The sequence below is a fragment of the Schistocerca nitens genome, chromosome 2 (assembly GCF_023898315.1).
Source record: "Schistocerca nitens isolate TAMUIC-IGC-003100 chromosome 2, iqSchNite1.1, whole genome shotgun sequence".
Lineage (NCBI taxonomy): Eukaryota > Metazoa > Arthropoda > Insecta > Orthoptera > Acrididae > Schistocerca > Schistocerca nitens.
In genome coordinates this window covers 266,706,726-266,724,679 of record NC_064615.1, presented here as the reverse complement: position 1 = coordinate 266,724,679, position 17,954 = coordinate 266,706,726, and the positions used below count along the sequence as shown (strand labels likewise).

Genomic DNA, 17,954 nt, shown 5'->3' with positions numbered 1-17,954 from the left:
ATTTGATGCCACTTTGGCGACTTGCGCGTCGGTGGGGGATGAAATGATGATGATTAGGACAACACAGCACCCACTCCCTGAGCGGAGATAATCTCCGACCCAGCCGGGAATCGAATCCAGGCCTTTAGGACTGACATTCTGTCGCGCTGACCACTCAGCTACCGGGGGCGCACAACGTAAACTAATGTTGTCGAATGCAAATTTTTAAAGCCAATTCCACTAATGAATTCTGCCCGTGTTGTCAGACCAGTAACAGCATAGTCGCGAAGTAACATATCGACAAAGTTTTTACTCTATCTTTTCAGCCGAAGTGAGCCCACTGTAACAGGACCGCTATCGAAACCTTTGGCTGCGATAAGCACAATACCTCATTTTGGAGCGACAACATCATCGCTGACCTCCTGGAACGTTCTGGGCGTTAGTATCAATGCCGTGATTGTCGATTATCGCCGACAATGGGGGTTCGTGGTACTTCTTTCCGGCTCTGTTGCAGAACAAAATGGTTCAAATGGCTCTGAGCACTATGGGACTTAACATCTGAGGTCATCAGTCCCCTAAACTTAGAACTACTTAAACCTAACCAACCTAAGGGCATAACAAACATCCATGCCCGAGGCAGGATTAGAACCTGCGACCGTAGCGGTCGTGCGGTTCCAGACTGAAGAACCGCCCGCCCACCGGTCGGCCTGTAGGAGAACAGTGGGGAGTTGTGTTGGCGAGCTTGGACCGGTCAGACTTCTAGAGCCGTGGTGCGAAACGTAATAGAGCAAATACAGTGAGAAGCGGTATTCGTTAAATTTATGAAATAGAATGTGGAAGAGGTGCTGGGACGAATATTCAAGAAATTAATTTCAGATCATTAATCGCTGCGAGCATTCAATGTTTTGGGCACAGAAGTGCTAAGTGCTACAATCGCGTAAACATGGAAGCCATTGTGTGCTAATGACAAAAAAATTTTTTAATTAATGATGTGTGAAGATAATTTCACAAGCCAAGATCGCTAAAAAAGCATTTTATTGGATGACCGCTTTCGACAGAGTTACGCTGTCACCCAATAAAACGCTTTTTTTTTTTTTTAGCGAGCTTAGGTGAAGTTTTCTTCAGTTATCACACATTTCAAATAGCCCCCCAGACTGAACGAGTCAGGAATATTTATTTATTAACCTACCTTATATTTGATCTGAACAGGAGGAGCAAAAAACGAAACCGCGATACACGAAAATATGCGAAAGTACCAGACAAAGTATCAGATAAACTAATCTGTGTTGCAAATTCAGGCATGACTAATTGTTAGAATGTATTTGAGCGACTAGAGTCAATAAACTAACTCTTTTAAAATCGGCAATAAACGTGCTTAAAATGGGGGTGAGGGGGGGGTGTAATTTCTTCTCACTTTCTGTTGAGATAACATTTCTTTTTATACTTTCTCTCTTAGTTATTTTCGGGAGTATCATCTTTTACTTCTACACTGATGCCCTTTAAACATTCTTTGTTTAAATTATCTTACCAATTTTAATTAAAATATTATTTTGTGAGGTCAATGATATGAGTTTTTTCATGTTAGGTCGTGTGTTTGTTTCCAATTTGTTCATTAAGTTTCTTTCTTTGTTTTTTATAGAACTATGATTTTTATTTTGCGTATTTACTACTTAATAATTGATTAAAGAGTTTATGTTTTCTTACTGCAGGCATTGTAGACTGGTAGTCTACAATGTGGCTCCTAGCACAGCCTTGGTGAAACAGAAAAAAGTATTTAGTGCAAAGTCGTGTTTCTAAAATTCTGTTCAAGAAATAGTGCAAAATGATGGCTCTAGCAATGCATTTTAGCCCTCTATGTATTGCTCCCGTACGGATCGACAAGAGAAGATTAGATTAATTAGAGTACCCACAGAGGCACTTAAGTCATTATTTCCGCGTCCCACACCTAAGTGGAACGTGAAGTAATCTCTAACAACTGGGACAATGGAAAATGCCATACGCCGTGCACTTCACAGCGGTTTTCAGGGTGTAGATGTAGATATCGAAATAGAAAAACCAGAAATTTATTTGAAGCATTTATTGTAGTACGATGCACTGCTTTATTTAGTTTTGTACTGCGGAGCTTGCGAGCGAAATACGTTATTTTCTATAGTATCACTACCGACAAGAGAAGTACCGCAGCTCAGGTGGCTAAAACCGAATAAAAATGATTTTAAAATACCGGGATGTGTTTGTCTTACCACCCGTCTAAGAACTACAGAATCACAAGTCACTTAAGAAACAATACCGCGTAACACACAGTTCTGACTAGCAGATGCACAAGTGCCACAAACGAGGCATTATTTGGGAAAAACCTGAACATTTACTTGAAACAATGTAAGCCAACACATGCAGTAATTACAGAGTCATGTTTCTCAAAATATAAATTGTTGTGCTGTTTCACGCTCTTCTCTTATTCGTCATCGAAGTGCAAATGTGGGCCGGCCGCGGTGATCTAGCGGTTCTAGGCGCTCAGTCCGGAACCGCGCGACTGCTACGGTCGCAGGTTCGAATCCTGCCTCGGGCATGGATGTGTGTGATGTCCTTAGGTTAGTTAGGTTTAAGTAGTTCTCAGTTCTAGGGGACTGATGACCACAGATGTTAAGTCCCATAGTGCTCAGAGCCATTTGACCATTTTTTTTTTTTTTTTTTTTTTTTTTTTGCTAATGTGGCGTTTCAATGAAATGATCAAAACATGATGGAATAGAACTTTCTGTGGCAGAGATCTGGTATGCGTGATCCCCGTGGCATTCCTCATGTTCTTGGCATTGATTTTGCTCTGGTCAGATACCCTGGACACGAGAAAGTGTGGGCCGCAACGCCTGGTCCTGGCGCAGTCCATGTTTACTCTAGGAAAGGACAGCTGGGGCCTTTCCACGCGCTATTCGCGAGTGGAACAGGGTTGGAGGAATCAGATAGTGGTCCCGAAAGTATCCTCCGCCACACACCATTAGGTGGCTTGCGGAGTATGATTTAGATGTAGATGGGACCCTCAAGAAACCAGGTGAAATATAACAAATTCTGGGATGGAAGAAAATCGCTGAGGAATTTGGACGAAATAAGAAGCTTGGTCAGTAGCAGTTTACATCAGTTGCGGATTATCGTATTACCTATGACCTGTGGCACGAAACAGACGAAAACTGATGTGTCAGTAGGTTTAGCACAAGAGACGCTGAACAATTAAGAAGACATGCATACACAAGAAATGAATATTATCTATCTCATGTTTTTTTGTTGATGATGGTCATCACCCACAAGGCACGAAACTCACTGAGCGGCTGGCAGGTGTTTTTGTTTTGTCAGATATCGAGCTTTTCATTTCATGTCCTGGTAACGTATCAGTCAGTTAATTTTTGTCATTTTCGTACTTAGAATTCCGTTAAATCATTGTTGTTTCCTTCTGAAGTAATGTTGTGTAAGTTACACTTGTGGATATTTTTCTGTGACATCCGAACCAACTATTAATAATTTATTTTTATCATGTTCTAACAAGATTCGAAATAATTATTTCCTTTTCATTTATGTACTTTTAAATACATAATAAAATACACTTAATCAGATACACAAACACATATTGAAATTAAATTATTCAGAAATTAGTATTTATAGCTCTCGATATACAACATTTGAGATTTATGAACATCTGTTAACATCTGTGACCAATTTTGTTGAGATTCTGTATAATAAAGGCCACACAGTTGTTGTATGGAGTTGTATGGGGACAGTAATAAAATAATCATGAGCTGAAGTCAGATGTAATATTACGAAAGTTATAAAATTCTATCTAGATGTGGTTAACTTAATGAGTTCGATGTAAAAATAAAATAATCACAATTACCAATTCCACTAGCAGCATACGAAAACTATAATGAATCTGAGACTGTAATGGAATGACTATAACAGACTTCCATCAAATCAACGATCCAAAAGATAGAAAACCTGCTGTGCTTCCTGTTCTCAAACATCTTTTAGAAATTGAAACATACTCGTTATTTTGGTTTGAGGTGCAATTAGCGGTTGCACTATGAATATGTTTATTATGCGAGAACATTAGAGAAAGCGTTATACAGACCACTGCCTAGCAACACATGTGCAGACCCAACCAAATCCAGTGAGGTGGGGTGACAATGAAGGCAGCCACAAAGGTGAGATTCTCACTTTTAACCAGGTGGCAGCTCGCTCAGCTGCTCAATGAACATTTGTAATGTATCGACCAAACGCATTCAGAGGGCGACATGAGATCGTTAATGTATATTTTATCTCCCACCCACCCCAAGCGACACTGAGACTATCAACCAATCATTTAAGTTCCTTGTTTGATGGAAAATACAAGTTACTAATGCTTTTGTTTGATTTAGTGTAGGGGATTCCATATTACTCAATTTTCGTTCTTATGAACTGCCCCTGAATCCAGAAATTTGATTTTTCTTGATTTACCCTCAGTGACCACTGGCCGTCACGGCAAGAGGGTCAAAATGGTTCAAATGGCTCTGAGCACTATGGGACTCAACTGCTGAGGTCTTTAGTCCCCTAGAACTTAGAACTAGTTAAACCTAACTAACCTAAGGACATCACACACATCCATGCCCGAGGCAGGATTCGAACCTGCGACGTAGCGGTCTCGCGGTTCCAGACTGCAGCGCCAGAACCGCGCGGCCACTTCGGCCGGCTAAGAGGGTCAGTACATAATTTATTTGCCAGCTTGGCGCTCAAGAGTAACACACTGTCTAACTTGGCACTCAGCGTGAGGACAGAAAATTGTAAGCACTACAATTTGTATTTTGTTCTATTTATTTATTTAACCTGATCAAATTAAGGCCATCAGGTCCTCTCTTACATCTGACCAGGCTTTCACTTATAGAGTATCTTTTTTACATCTTAGTTACTAAACAAATAACAATCATTTTAATGTAACAAATGGTAATAAAATGATGTGAGTGTCAATGAGAGTAAAGAATACTAACTATGAACTAAGAAAGTTAATACTGGCAATAATTCTCCTGCTCCTGCTCCCAATTACTATAGCAATAATAATAATAATAGCAAGAACAATAAGAGGTAATAAAGTTAATACCGACAATACTTCCAGTACTGCTCCTTCCACTAGCAACACCAACAATAATAACAATAATAATAATAATGACAATAATAGTAACAATAATAATAATGACAGTGACAGATATGAAAGACTTTATAAGCGTAAAAATACATATTTTCTGATGTAGTGAGTTCAGGGGAAGGAAAATTTAAGGACACTACACCAACAAAGAACATTGGCAAATGAGGAAAATGTGTTTGGAAAAAAGGATGTAAAGGAATAACTCGTGCATACAGGAACAATAGTAGTCATTATTGTTGCATTGTTAGTTATATCATTAGCTATCTTTTAAAGCTGAAGACGTTATTCAGTTCTCTAATATAGTGCGACAGCCCCTACTGGTGCTGTACCCTGCATGCATTTGCAGCCTCAGGACTGGTCGAAGACACCAAAGAAGCGAAACAGCTGTCCACTGCAGTGGACCATGTGCACCACAGGGTTATGGTCGAGAAGAGGGTCGGTGTACGTAGATAAGACAACAGAAGTGGCAGAGTGTGTGGGAATCTCTGCGCTTGTCTTCACGCGAGACAGGATAGTTGTGCATATCATAGTGAGATATGATCAAAGAGTCGAACATCACAGATATGGCAAACACAACATTTACGAGGTGCGACAATAAAGTAATGAGACTGATGTGGAAAAAAAATGTTGCTTACCGTTTTAGTCAAGTTTAGTGTTGTCTCCTTCAAAGTAGTTCCCTTCTGATTGCACACACTTTTTCCAGCGCTTCTGCCATTGATGGTAACATTTCTGGAACTCATCTTCTGTAATATCTTCCAAGACCCTCGGCACAGCTTTTTGGTCATCTTGTGTTGCTTGAAAATGGTGTCCCTTGACCACCATTTTGACTCTTGGAGCGATATCTAGTGAATAATGTGGCTGTGGTAGCGATGAAATTCGTTTTGGGGTTAAAAATTGCTGTACTGACAGAGCAGTATGGGATGACACGTTATCGTGATGCAGAATCCAATCATCAGCAATAATGGCATGGACACGAAGAACTCGTTTACGAAGTCTTTCTAAAATTTCTTTGTAACAATATTGGTTAACTGTTTGTCCAGGAGGCACCCACTCTTTATGAAGAATTCCCTTGGAATCAAAGAAGCACACAAGCATGCCTTTCACTTTTGACTTTGACATGCGAGCTCTTTTTGGTCTGGGTGATCCCTCAGAGCACCATTGCGAACTCTGGCGTTTTATCTCTGGATCGTACTGAAAAAAACAACTTTCATCACCAGTGATAACACGGCTCAACAATTCTGGATTGTTTTCCGTTTGCTCTAACAGATCAGCTGCCACATTTTTCCGTGTTTCTCGCTGTTGTGGTGTGAGATTTTTGGGGACTATTTATGCACAAATTTTTCTCATACCAAGATCTTCAGTTATTATTAAACGAACCGTTTCTCGATTGATGTTCAGTTCTTCTGCAATCATTTTCACGGATAATCTTCGATCAGATCGTACGAGTTCACTCACCCTGGCCAAGTCGACTTCTGTACGTGAGGTTGATGGTCGTCCACTGCGGCCTTCGTCTTCAACAGTCGTTCTGCCTTCACTAAACATTTTATGCCAACGAAAAACTTGAGCTCTTGACATAACCTCCTCTCCAAAAGCCTTCTGAAGCTTACCGTAAGTTGTCGTCGCGTTTTCACCCAATTTAGCGCAAAAAGAAATGGCATACCGTTGCGCAATATTATGCGGTTCCATTTCCGTGACGAGACACAAACAAGTGTTAACTTATTACAGCACAACTCACGCCTGAGCAGTTGCATTGATGTGCCGCTTGGACTAGAAGCAGCTTACAGACCAAGGTCAAAGATATTGTGCCTACACAAGCCTGCAGGGTTGCCACATGTTGCAAAGAAAATCAGTCTCATTACTTTTTTGTCGCACCTCGTGTAACCAGTTCCGGGCCCAGAGAGTCCCTGAGAAATTCCTTGTAGGATAACATCGCTGTAATCAGTAACTGAAACTGTCGAGGACCTTTCCCATTACTCTCAAAGCACCTTGTAGTATCCACTGTAGCGTACCTTTATACACCGGTGCACTGCGGCCTACGTTTGGTTTCTATGTTTCCAGAGGCCACAGAGGAGGACATGCGGCGCGTGGTGGAGGTGAACCTGCTGGGTCTGTCGCTGTGCACGCGTGAGGCGGTCAGGCTGATGCTCGACCATGGCGTACACGACGGCCACATCGTCCACATCGGCAGGTTGGCCATCCTCACACAGATGGAAGCGGAAAATACGTCACCCTCACAGTGAAAAACTAGTTTTATATGAAGATGGTATCTGTTCTTTCGGAAAGAACAGATACCATCTGCACATAGTTAAGGCCAACTGGCCATTGACCTTCTTCTTCTGTCCGGATGCACTCGTATTGCCCGAACTCTTACAGGACTCGGTAGATAGTCTGCTGCGAGTAATGAGTGTAATGGGCAGGGGCACTACAAATGTAGTGTGTGGACGTTAAGTTGGGAATATGGGTCTCACGGGGAGCGTGCAAGGGATAAATCCCTGCAGTCGCACTATCCTCTGTGCCCTCGGTGGCTCAGATGGATAGAGCGGCTGCCATGTAAGCAGGAGATCCCGGGTTTGAGTCCCGGTTGGGGCACACATTTTCAACTGTCCCCGTTGCTATATATCAACGCCTGTCGACAGTCTAGGCTCTTGATTTAATTATAATTTCAAACTAGTTTTAAGTCAAAGAGTTTACCTGCATTCCGCCGTAGTACCCTAACAAGCTGGTCCAGTTCCTACGTTGTTCTTCCAGTGCCACAGAAATACTATATACTTTGGGTGGTGTGTGAAATCAATAGCTGACATCACACGACTGGCTGTCTATTCGCACCCGGTAATAAGTGTAATCAACAGGGGACCTTAAGTGCATTCGAGATTTCCTGAAGACTTCTTACACTGTTCCTCTAGGGAAAGAGTGTGAGTGCGGAACATCGTCTCAACTGGATTCGTGACTTGCTGTCAGAAAGGTCACAATTCGTAGTAACTGACGGGACCTAACTGGTGAACTTATCTCTGGCATCCCTCTTGGAACTATAAACCCTTTCCCATTCCTGGTGTATATAAATTGTTTGGGAGGCAATCTGCACATCCCTCCCACATTGTTAGCAGACGATGCCACTGCTAACCGTCTAGTGACATCAACAGAGAATCAGAACGAATTACAATACAGTCCAGACCAAATATATGACTTGTGAGAAAAAGTGGCAACTGAACCTAAAAAATAAGAAGTGCGAGGTTCTGTACATGAGTACTACGAAAATGCCCTTGAATTTCTGTTACATGATAAATGAAAGACGTCGGCCTCGGTGACCGAGCGGTTCTAGGCGCTTCAGTCTGGAACCTCTCTGCTGCTACAGTCGCAGATTCGAATCCTGCCTCGGGCATGGATGTGTGTGATGTCCTTAGGTTAGTTAGGCTTAAGTAGTTCTAAGTTCTAAGGCATTGATGACCTCAGGTGTTAAGTCCCATATTGCTCAGAGCCATTTGAACTATTTTTTTGAAATGAAAGACAGTAAAAAGTAGTCGATTCAACTAAATATCTATCGATTGCAATCAGAAGCACCTTAAACTGAAAACTGACAACTTTGTAGGAAAGATGAATCAAAGGCCGCTTGTTATCGACAGGACACTTGGTTGGTTGGTTGGTTCATTTGGGGGCAGGGGCCAAACAGGGGGGCCATCGGTCCCATCGGATTAGGGAAGGATGGGAAAGGAAGTCGGCCGTGCCCTTTCAAAGGAACCATCCTGGCATTTGCCTTAAACGATTTAGGGAATTTAACCGTCGTCCCCCCGAATGCGGTTTATGTGCTAACCATCGCGCCCCCTCGTTCGGTAGCAGAACACTTGAAAGGAGCAATAAGCCCACTAAACAAACTGCTATCACTATGCACTGGTATGCTCCTGCCTTGTATTCTATCTTTACCATACAGGACTGACAGAAGACATAAAAAAGTGCTGGTAAGAACGGCTTATTCTATGATAAAATCTTCTCGGGCTGACAGCCGAGTCAATGCGTTGGTCTCCAGCAACGTTTCAGCAAGTTTCTTACATGCAGTCTTCAGGCGCCTGAAGATGGCAAGTAAGAAACTTGCTGAAACGTTGCTGGCGAACAACGCATTGACTCGGCTGTCAACCCGAGAAGATTTTACTATCTAGATTCGCCGAGAAAGCCTGCATTCTCATATAACGGCTTATTCTGTGTTTACAAGAAGCAAGAAGTTGTGGACAGCGTTGCAATGGTATTAATTAAAAGAAAGACTTTTCCGTTATGACGAAATATCCACCCCCCTCCGCCACTTACATAAGGAGCATCGCAATAAAGTAAGAGAAGTTGGAGCCGGCACCGAAAGATTTACGTTTTATTTTTAGCTAGCAGTATTCTAGTGTGGAACAGCAGAACTGTACTCGTCGTTTGAAAGTGACGTCTTGCATCCTCTGTAAAATGAGCAGCTGTGGATTTCAGAGTACTAACTGGACTCACAGGATTTTTCACATAGAAGTTTCTTCGCAAGCGGCTGTGTGTGAAAGTCAGAGGGTGCAAAAGCTGGCGAATAGGACGTAGAATTTAACAGCTGGTAACTCAAACCCCTCAGATTTCCTACTGCCAAATCAGATTTACGGGCAGATGCTGAGTCCCATACAAGGATTAAAACAAATTTATGGCTGGTGTTACAGCGAGCCAGGTGGTAGTGGGTAGTCAGCTGCCAGCCGTTCCTAGTGTCCCCTCGTGCGCCATGTCCTCCTTCTGCGGTGGCGCTTCTTCTGTTCTGCTCAGGCCGAGTTTCAAAACTGTTTGTCCATAAGACATACGTAATATTTGTCACTTATTGCTTCACCCTTAAAAGGTAATTACTACGAGTAACCCTTTTGCGTCACAGAAATCAATCGTTACAACCTCGCTAACAGGTCAAGCGTAATTTCGTACAGCGCCACCGTCTTACACCTTCAGTTTTCATACCTCTTCCGTTTGTGGCACGTCTCAACTATAGTAACGAACAGGCTCGTAATATCACTTGGGTTCCTGTTGACACATTTCAAACATTAAGAGTCGTTCTAGGACAGCACACACTGCGCTGCAGACTGACAGAATGAACGATTCATTATGGGCGCACACACCTGGGCTGTGACGACGCCACTTCCACGCGATCCCCTTTCTTCCAGCAGTGCGAGTCCAGCGGCCGCTGCGGATAACCGAGCGCGTTACCGCGCTACCTCTGAGATGCGACGAAGCGAGCCTGACGCCGATTAACGACGAGGGCTGGTGAGCCGTCAAGCCTGGACGTTGTTTCCAGGCGGTTTCCCACATCCCACGCGCTGAACACCGCCCCGCCTCCGATACCCGCTACGCAGACATTTAGAAAACATTATCACACTTTGAAATGATATTTACTTTAGACGCAGACACATGGCGTGCACGAACTCCAACCCGAGGGGATGCAGTGGCGTCAAGAAAGCAATCGGCCACCAACTACCAACAACATTATTTTGCAAAACTCCAGGTGTCTGAGAATGTGAGATCTGAATGTATCTGAAATTAATCGTGAATCAGGGACACCCTAGAGTTCAGTACTGAATTTAGTGTACGCAACGGAATTACCAACTCTTGAATTTATTGGCCCGAACACTGAATCTAAAGGTGGGGAATTGAAAAATACTTATCATTTAAAGGACATCGTTGTGATAGTACGATTATGTAGACAACAACTCTGGAAAGGTATACCTTACTGTGAGTACTGCAAACGATAGCTCTGAGTTGGTAAAGTTACTGAAAGAGATGGAGTTGCGTAAAATCTCGGATCTAATTCTGTGGTGGTGATTTCAAAAAAATGGTTCAAATGGCTCTGAGCACTATGGGACTTAACATCTGAGGTCATCAGTCCCCTAGAACTTAGAACTACTTAAACCTAACTAACATAATGACATCACACACATCCGTGCCCGAGGCAGGATTCGAACCTGCGACCGTAGCGGTCGCGCGGTTCCAGACTGAAGCGCCTAGAACCGCTAGGGGTGGTGAGTTCCTATGGGACGAAACTGCTGAGGTCATCGGTCCCTAGGCTTACACACTACTTAATCTAACTTACGCTAAGGACAACACACACACTCCCACGCCCGAGGGAGGACTCGGGGGGAAACGCATGAACCCTAGCAAGGCGCGTCAGATCGCGCGGAAACCAGCGCGTCATCTATTTCTGTGAAATAGGTGCAGTAGCTGTTCGTCACGATCACAATGTTCTTATGAAACTAACGCCCAAGAATGCTAAAGATCCGAGGAAACACTGAGCCAGTGATGGTAATCTTGCAGTTGTACTACAATACTCTAACCTGCCCTAATATGCCGGAGCTGTAAGCGACGCTTACCATAATCTTCAATGTACTGTGAGCAGGGCGAAGATAGAGCAACTCCGCGAATTGAGGCTGTAGCCGCAATGTACCTTCCGTCACCTGCCCGTGACTTGTGCCCCGGAACTGCTCCGCCGGCCGGTGTGGCCGAGCGGTTCTAGGCGCTTCAATCTGGAACCGCGCGACCACTACGGTCGCAGGTTCGAATCTGCCTCGGACATGGATGTGTGTGATGTCATTAGGTTATTTAGGTTTAAGTAGTTCTAAGTTCTAGGGGACTGATGACCTCAGATGTTAAGTCCCATAGTGCTCAAAGCCATTTGAACTATTTTTGAAAAACCGTCAGAATGTTGCGTGAAATGTTGAGCTCAAGAGAATGAGAAGACATTACTATCACGTACTATAGATCTTGGGACACGGTTACTTTCTAAAATCGTTACAATGTGATCATGTACTGTAATGTGACAGGGTGTTGTTGTTCCCTTTCATTGTTAACCAATACTCTGATGTCTCTAAGTAGTCTTTAATTTTGTAGTACGCATTAGTCATGAAGAATGTTTTTCCTGACTTTGTAACAGATGTATCTTGTTAATCTTTTCCATATCCTTCGTAAATTTATAGTATACTTTTATTCCCCGATAGAAAATGCCGTTTTGAGTTTTTTGGTTGTTTTTCCTTAGTAAAAGTAAGTCCAAACTATATTTTGCTCCATAAAATCATCATTAATGTTTTCTACATCTGCATGGTTACTCTGCAATTCGCACCTAAGAGCCTGGCAGAGGGTTCATCGAACCATTTTCATACTACTTTTCTACCATCTACATCTACATCGACATGGTTACTCTGCAATTCACGCTTAAGTGCCTGGCAGAGGGTTCATAGAACCATTTTCATACTACTTCCATTCCACTCTCGAATGGCTTGTGGGGAAAAAGGTAGCCACCTAAATCTTTCTGTTCGAGCTCTGATTTCTCTTATTTTATGAACAATGTACTTGCTAGAAGTGTGTCTTACGAATTGTTGTCAGTCTCAGGGTGTTCAAACGCTCATATTATTCAATTTCTTTCGCTTCCTCTTTATCAATGCATGAACACTGTCAGCTTTCATGTGGATACAGCCTTTTAGTAGAAACTTCTGAGTTACGGTGTTAATTTGTGGATACTTATGCAGTAACCAGAAAAAAAACACATTATAATATTTACATTCCTATTTTGTCGAGAATACGGAAGCGTCCGATCCCGCCCTTCTGCTTTGACCCATGAAGTCACAAATATGACGGAAACGACCACAAACCACGATTCCAACATGCGCATATAAAGTCGGTACGTACATATTATGAGGACGAAAATACATCGAAAGACAAACACACATACTTTCCACAAAAAGCCTAATGACACTAACGAGACAAGCGCGGGAAATGGGGTGTTTTTGGGTGGGGGGCAAACTAAATATAAACAAATTTAGACACACACCACCAAACAAAACCACACAAAACGACGAAAAAAACCGGCATCACAAAACTCCCCAAATACCACTAAACATAATATCATCTGGAATCGGACACTTCCCTCCACTTCCTTTCATTCCACTCTCGAATGGCGCGTGGGAGAAAGGAACACCTAAATCTTTCCGTTCGCGCTCTGATTTCTCTTATTTTATTATGACGATCATTTCTTCCTACGTAGGTGGGTGTCAACAAAATAGTTTCGCATTCGTAAGAGAAAATTGGTGATTGAAATTTCGTAAATAGATCTCGCCGCAAAGAAAACCGCCTTTGTTTGGTTCAAATGGTTCAAATGGCTCTGAGCACTATGGGACTCAACTGCTGAGGTCATTAGTCCCCTAGAACTTAGAACTAGTTAAACCTAACTAACCTAAGGACATCACAAACATCCATGCCCGAGGCAGGATTCGAACCTGCGACCGTAGCGGTCGTGCGGTTCCAGACTGCAGCGCCTTTAACCGCACGGCCACTTCGGCCGGCTTCCGCCTTTGTTTCAGTGACTGTCACCCCAACTCGCGTATCATATCAGTGACACTCTCACCCCTATTGCGCGATAACACGGAACGAGCTACCCTTCTTTGCACTTTCTCGATGTCCTCCGTCAATCCTACTGGTAAGGATCCCATACCGCGCAGCAATATTCCAGCAGAGGACGGACAAGTGTAATGTAGGCTGTCTCTTTAGTGGGTTTGTCGCATCTTCTAAGTGTTCTGCCAACAAAGCGCAGTCTTTGTTTCGCCTTCCCCACAATATTATCTACATGGTCTTTCCAATTCAAGTTGCTCGTAATTGTAATTCCTAAGTATTTAGTCGTATTGACTGCCCTTAGATTTGTGCGATTTATCGTATACCCGTAATTTATCGGATTTCTTTCAATACCCATGTGGATGACCTCACACTTTTCTTTGTTTAGTGCCAATTGCCACTTTTCGTACCATACAGAAATTCTCTCTAGATCATTTTGTATTTGGAATTGATCGTCTGCTATGCACCACAAAATAGTACATGTACTCACTTAAACCATCACAAAGTTTTTTAAAATATTTCTTCGCAGTTGGCAAACCACTACTTATTATTCTTATGGCCCTTTTCTGCAGTTTAAAAGCTGTGTCTTTGATTTCTATCTTTGATGCACAGAAAAGACTCCCATAGCCATTCCATATTAACTGGTAATCAGTATTCGCCCTTTGCTTAATGCTGCAGAGCTGTTTTACCTCTTTATGCTAAGTTCCATATTCTTTGAAACTGCCTGGCAGATTAAAACTGTATGCCAGACTGAGATTCCAACTCTGGACCTTTGCCTTTCGCGGGAAAGTGCTCTACCTGCGAGCTACCCAAGCACGACTCAGAACGCGTCCTCACAGCTTTATGTCCAAGGTAGGAGACGAGATGCTGGTGGAAGTAAAGCTGCGAGAACGGGTTTTGAGTCGTGCTTGACCAGCTTAGTCGATAGGGCGCTTGCCTGCCGAAGGCAAATGTGCCGAGTTCGAGTCTCGGTCCGGCACACAGTTTTAAACTGTCAGGATGTTTCATATCAGCGCACACTCTGCTGCAAAGTGAAAATTTCATTCTGCATATTTTTTGTTTTCATTATGTGAGTATAAGGTTGTTGTCGTCGTCAACAAAGTGAACACACGTACCCCAGCTCTCGATGTATGGGGTCATTCCGTGATGACGCTACAAACTTCCAAGGGTGATGGAAAAGGATAAATGTATCAATTTAAGGTAAGAGACCCTCGTCCGGAAACGATGAAGACGAAAGCTAAAAACGAAAATGGTTTTGATACCTGCGACAGTGGAAGACATGTACCGGTACTGTTGCTGATAAGATTATGGGGCAGGCAACTTTCAGGAAGGTAGTACGGACCAAAACAAGGAAAAATGTTCGGTAAACATAGGCTCTCGGAATGACTATCTTCCGAGATATGAGCACTTGTTCATCTTCAAAAATGGTTCAAATGGCTCTGAGCACTATGGGACTTAACATCTATGGTCATCAGTCCCATAGAACTTAGAACTACTAAAACCTAACTAACCTAAGAACATCACACAACACCCAGTCATCACGAGGCAGAGAAAATTCCTGACCCCGCCGGGAATCGAACCCGGGAACCCGGGCGTGGGAAGCGAGAACGCCACCGCACGACCACGAGCTGCGGACTATTCATCTCCGATTCTCTGAAAAACATTTCTTCTACAGCAAGCTATTTGGTTTTCACGTTTTTCTACGACGTAGCACGGACGAAAACAAGAAAAGAAGTCTGCTTAAAATTGGCTCAACAACACATGCCTTAAGAGCTAAAGGCATTTGTTCAGTAGAAGAGGAATTTCCATAGGGACGAAGATGAACAACTGCTCATATGCCTCAAGGTATGCGTTTCAGAGCTCGTGTTTACTAGACTTTTTTCCGGTTTTGGTCCACACTACCTCCGCCCAAACTACGGAAAGCAAAGAGCTTGCAATAGAAGAGTCACAGTGTCAGAAGTATCAGAACGATTTTCACTTTTAACTTTCGATTCAGTCGTTTTTGGACCTGGGTCCGTTACCTGAAATTGATAGAATTCCGCCTCCTCTACACCCCTAGTAGTTTGTGACATCATCACGGACTCACCCTTTGTTGTTCTTCAGCATGACTGCGACCCTTTGGAAACGACTTTGATGTTCACGTCCCAACAAACACTGTTCTTTAAACTGTAACTCCTAAGGCGCTTCCAGAGAGTCCACTGCACCGATATGAGCAGTAGATATTGATATGGCTGTGCGTTTACATACTGTGGACGCTGCTGTAGGCCGAATGTTTTGTTATTACTTAGTACAGTAATTCTTCTGTAAATCTGTTCAGGAAATAACTCTAATTTCGGACACTAATGTAATTCCGTCAGTGACTCTGTGCGTATTTACGGTCCGCAGCGCGCTGGCCCAGAGGCTACCCGAGACGTCTGAGGGGGCGCTGTCAGTGGCCACCAAGCACGGCGTCCGCTGCCTGGCCGAGGGGCTGCGGAGGGACCTGGCAGGGCGCGGCGCGCGCACCAGGGTCACAGTGAGTAAAATGCCGTCCGTTAGTCGGCTACTTGTGCGCTATAAGCGTTATGATGTGGAACGAGTCAACGAAACAAACACGGAAAGCTAATACAGAACTAAAATAGAGATTAATTTTTTTACCTGGTGTTAGGGGTATAGGTGGAGATCTATTCTTGAATGAGGACAGTGTACTGAACGATCTTATGTGAGTATTTATTTCATTTGCAGACTAATAAATATACACTACTGGCCATCAAAATTGCTACACCACGAAGATGACGTGCTACAGACGCGAAATTTAACCGACAGAAAGAAGATGCTGTGATATGCAAATGATTAGCTTTTCAGAGCATTCACACAAGGTTGGAGCCGGTGGCGACACCTACATTGTGCTGACATGAGGAACGTTTCCAACCGATTTCTCATACACAAACAGCAGTTGACGAACGTCCTGGTGAAACGTTGTTGTGATGCCTCGTGTAAGGAGGAGAAATGCGTACCATCACGTTTCCGACTTTGATAAAGGTCGGATTGTAGCCTATCCCGATTGCGGTTTATCGTATCGCGACATTGCTGCTCGCGTTGGTCGAGATCCAATGACTGTTAGCAGAATATGGAATCGGTGGTTTCAGGAGGGTAATACGGAACGCCGTGCTGGATCCCAACGGCCTCGTATCACTAGCAGTCGAGATGACCAGGCATCTTATCCGTATGGCTGTAAAGGATCGTGCAGCCACGTCACGATCCCTGAGTCAACAGATGGGGACGTTTGCAAGACAACAACCATCTGCACGAACAGTTCGACGACGTTTGCAGCAGCATGGACTATCAGCTCTGAGACCATGGCTGCGGTTTACCCTTGACGCTGCATCACAGACAGGAGCGCCTGCGATGGTGTACTCAACGACGAACCTGGGTGCACGAATGGCAAAATGTCATTTTTTCGGATGAATCCAGGTTCTGTTTACAGCATCGTAATGGTCGCATCCGTGTTTGGCGACATCGCGGTGAACACACATTGGGCGCGTGTATTCGTCATCGCCATACTGGCGTATCACCCGGCGTGATGGTATGGGGTGCCATTGGTTACACGTCTCGGTCATCTCTTGTTCGCATTGACGGCAGTTTGAACAGTGGACGTTACATTTCAGATGTATTACGACCCGTGTCTCTACCCTTCATTCGATTCCTGCGGAACCCTACATTTCAGCAGGATAATGCACGACCGCATGTTGCAAGTCCTGTACGGGCCTTTCTGGATACAGAAAATGATTGACTGCTGCCCTGACCAGCACATTCTCCAGATCTTTCACCAATTGAAAACGTCTGGTCAATGGTGGCCGAGCAACTGGCTCGTCACAATACGCCAGTCACTACTCTTGATGAACTGTGGTATCGTGTTGAAGCTGCATGGGCAGCTGTACCTGTACACGCCATCCAAGCTCTGTTGGACCCAATGCCCAGGCGTATCAAGGCCGTTATTACGGCCAGAGGTGGTTGTTTTGGGTACTGATTTCTCAGGATGTATACACCCAAACTGCGTGCAAATGTAATCTCATGTCAATTATAGTATAATATATTTGTCCAATGAATACCCGTTTATCATCTGTATTATTTCTTGGTGTAGCAATTTTAATGGCCAGTAGTGTAGCTATTAAGAGCAGTATGTTTTTAGATTACTTAGTAACTCCATGTACGTGTGGCACTGTCGAGCCATTAATGTGTATTTTGCCCTTGGGAGTTGGCCAGGTTTTGAAGTGTGGATACGTGGACGCATAACGGACAGTCTGTACTGACAGGCGTAGTACACTTTGCGGTGCAGTTGTGATAGTGAAGAAAGCATCAGGTAGTAAATTATGTGACGTGTTTGTGGGAAGACTGTTAGATGCAGAGGGAGAACAACTGACACACAAGTGGATACATATTCTACATCACACTCCGCAAACCACGTAAT

At 43.6% G+C, this 17,954-nt stretch overlaps 1 protein-coding gene across 1 annotated transcript in view; it reads left to right on the top strand.

The window, feature by feature from the left end:
- Positions 1-17,954, top strand: part of LOC126236008 (farnesol dehydrogenase-like) — a 106,127-nt gene that overhangs the window by 14,373 nt on the left and 73,800 nt on the right. Inside the window, exons 3-4 of the mRNA XM_049945016.1 lie at positions 7,196-7,325; positions 15,890-16,019. Coding sequence (XP_049800973.1) covers positions 7,196-7,325; positions 15,890-16,019 — 260 coding nt within the window. The remainder of the gene's footprint in view (positions 1-7,195; positions 7,326-15,889; positions 16,020-17,954) is intronic.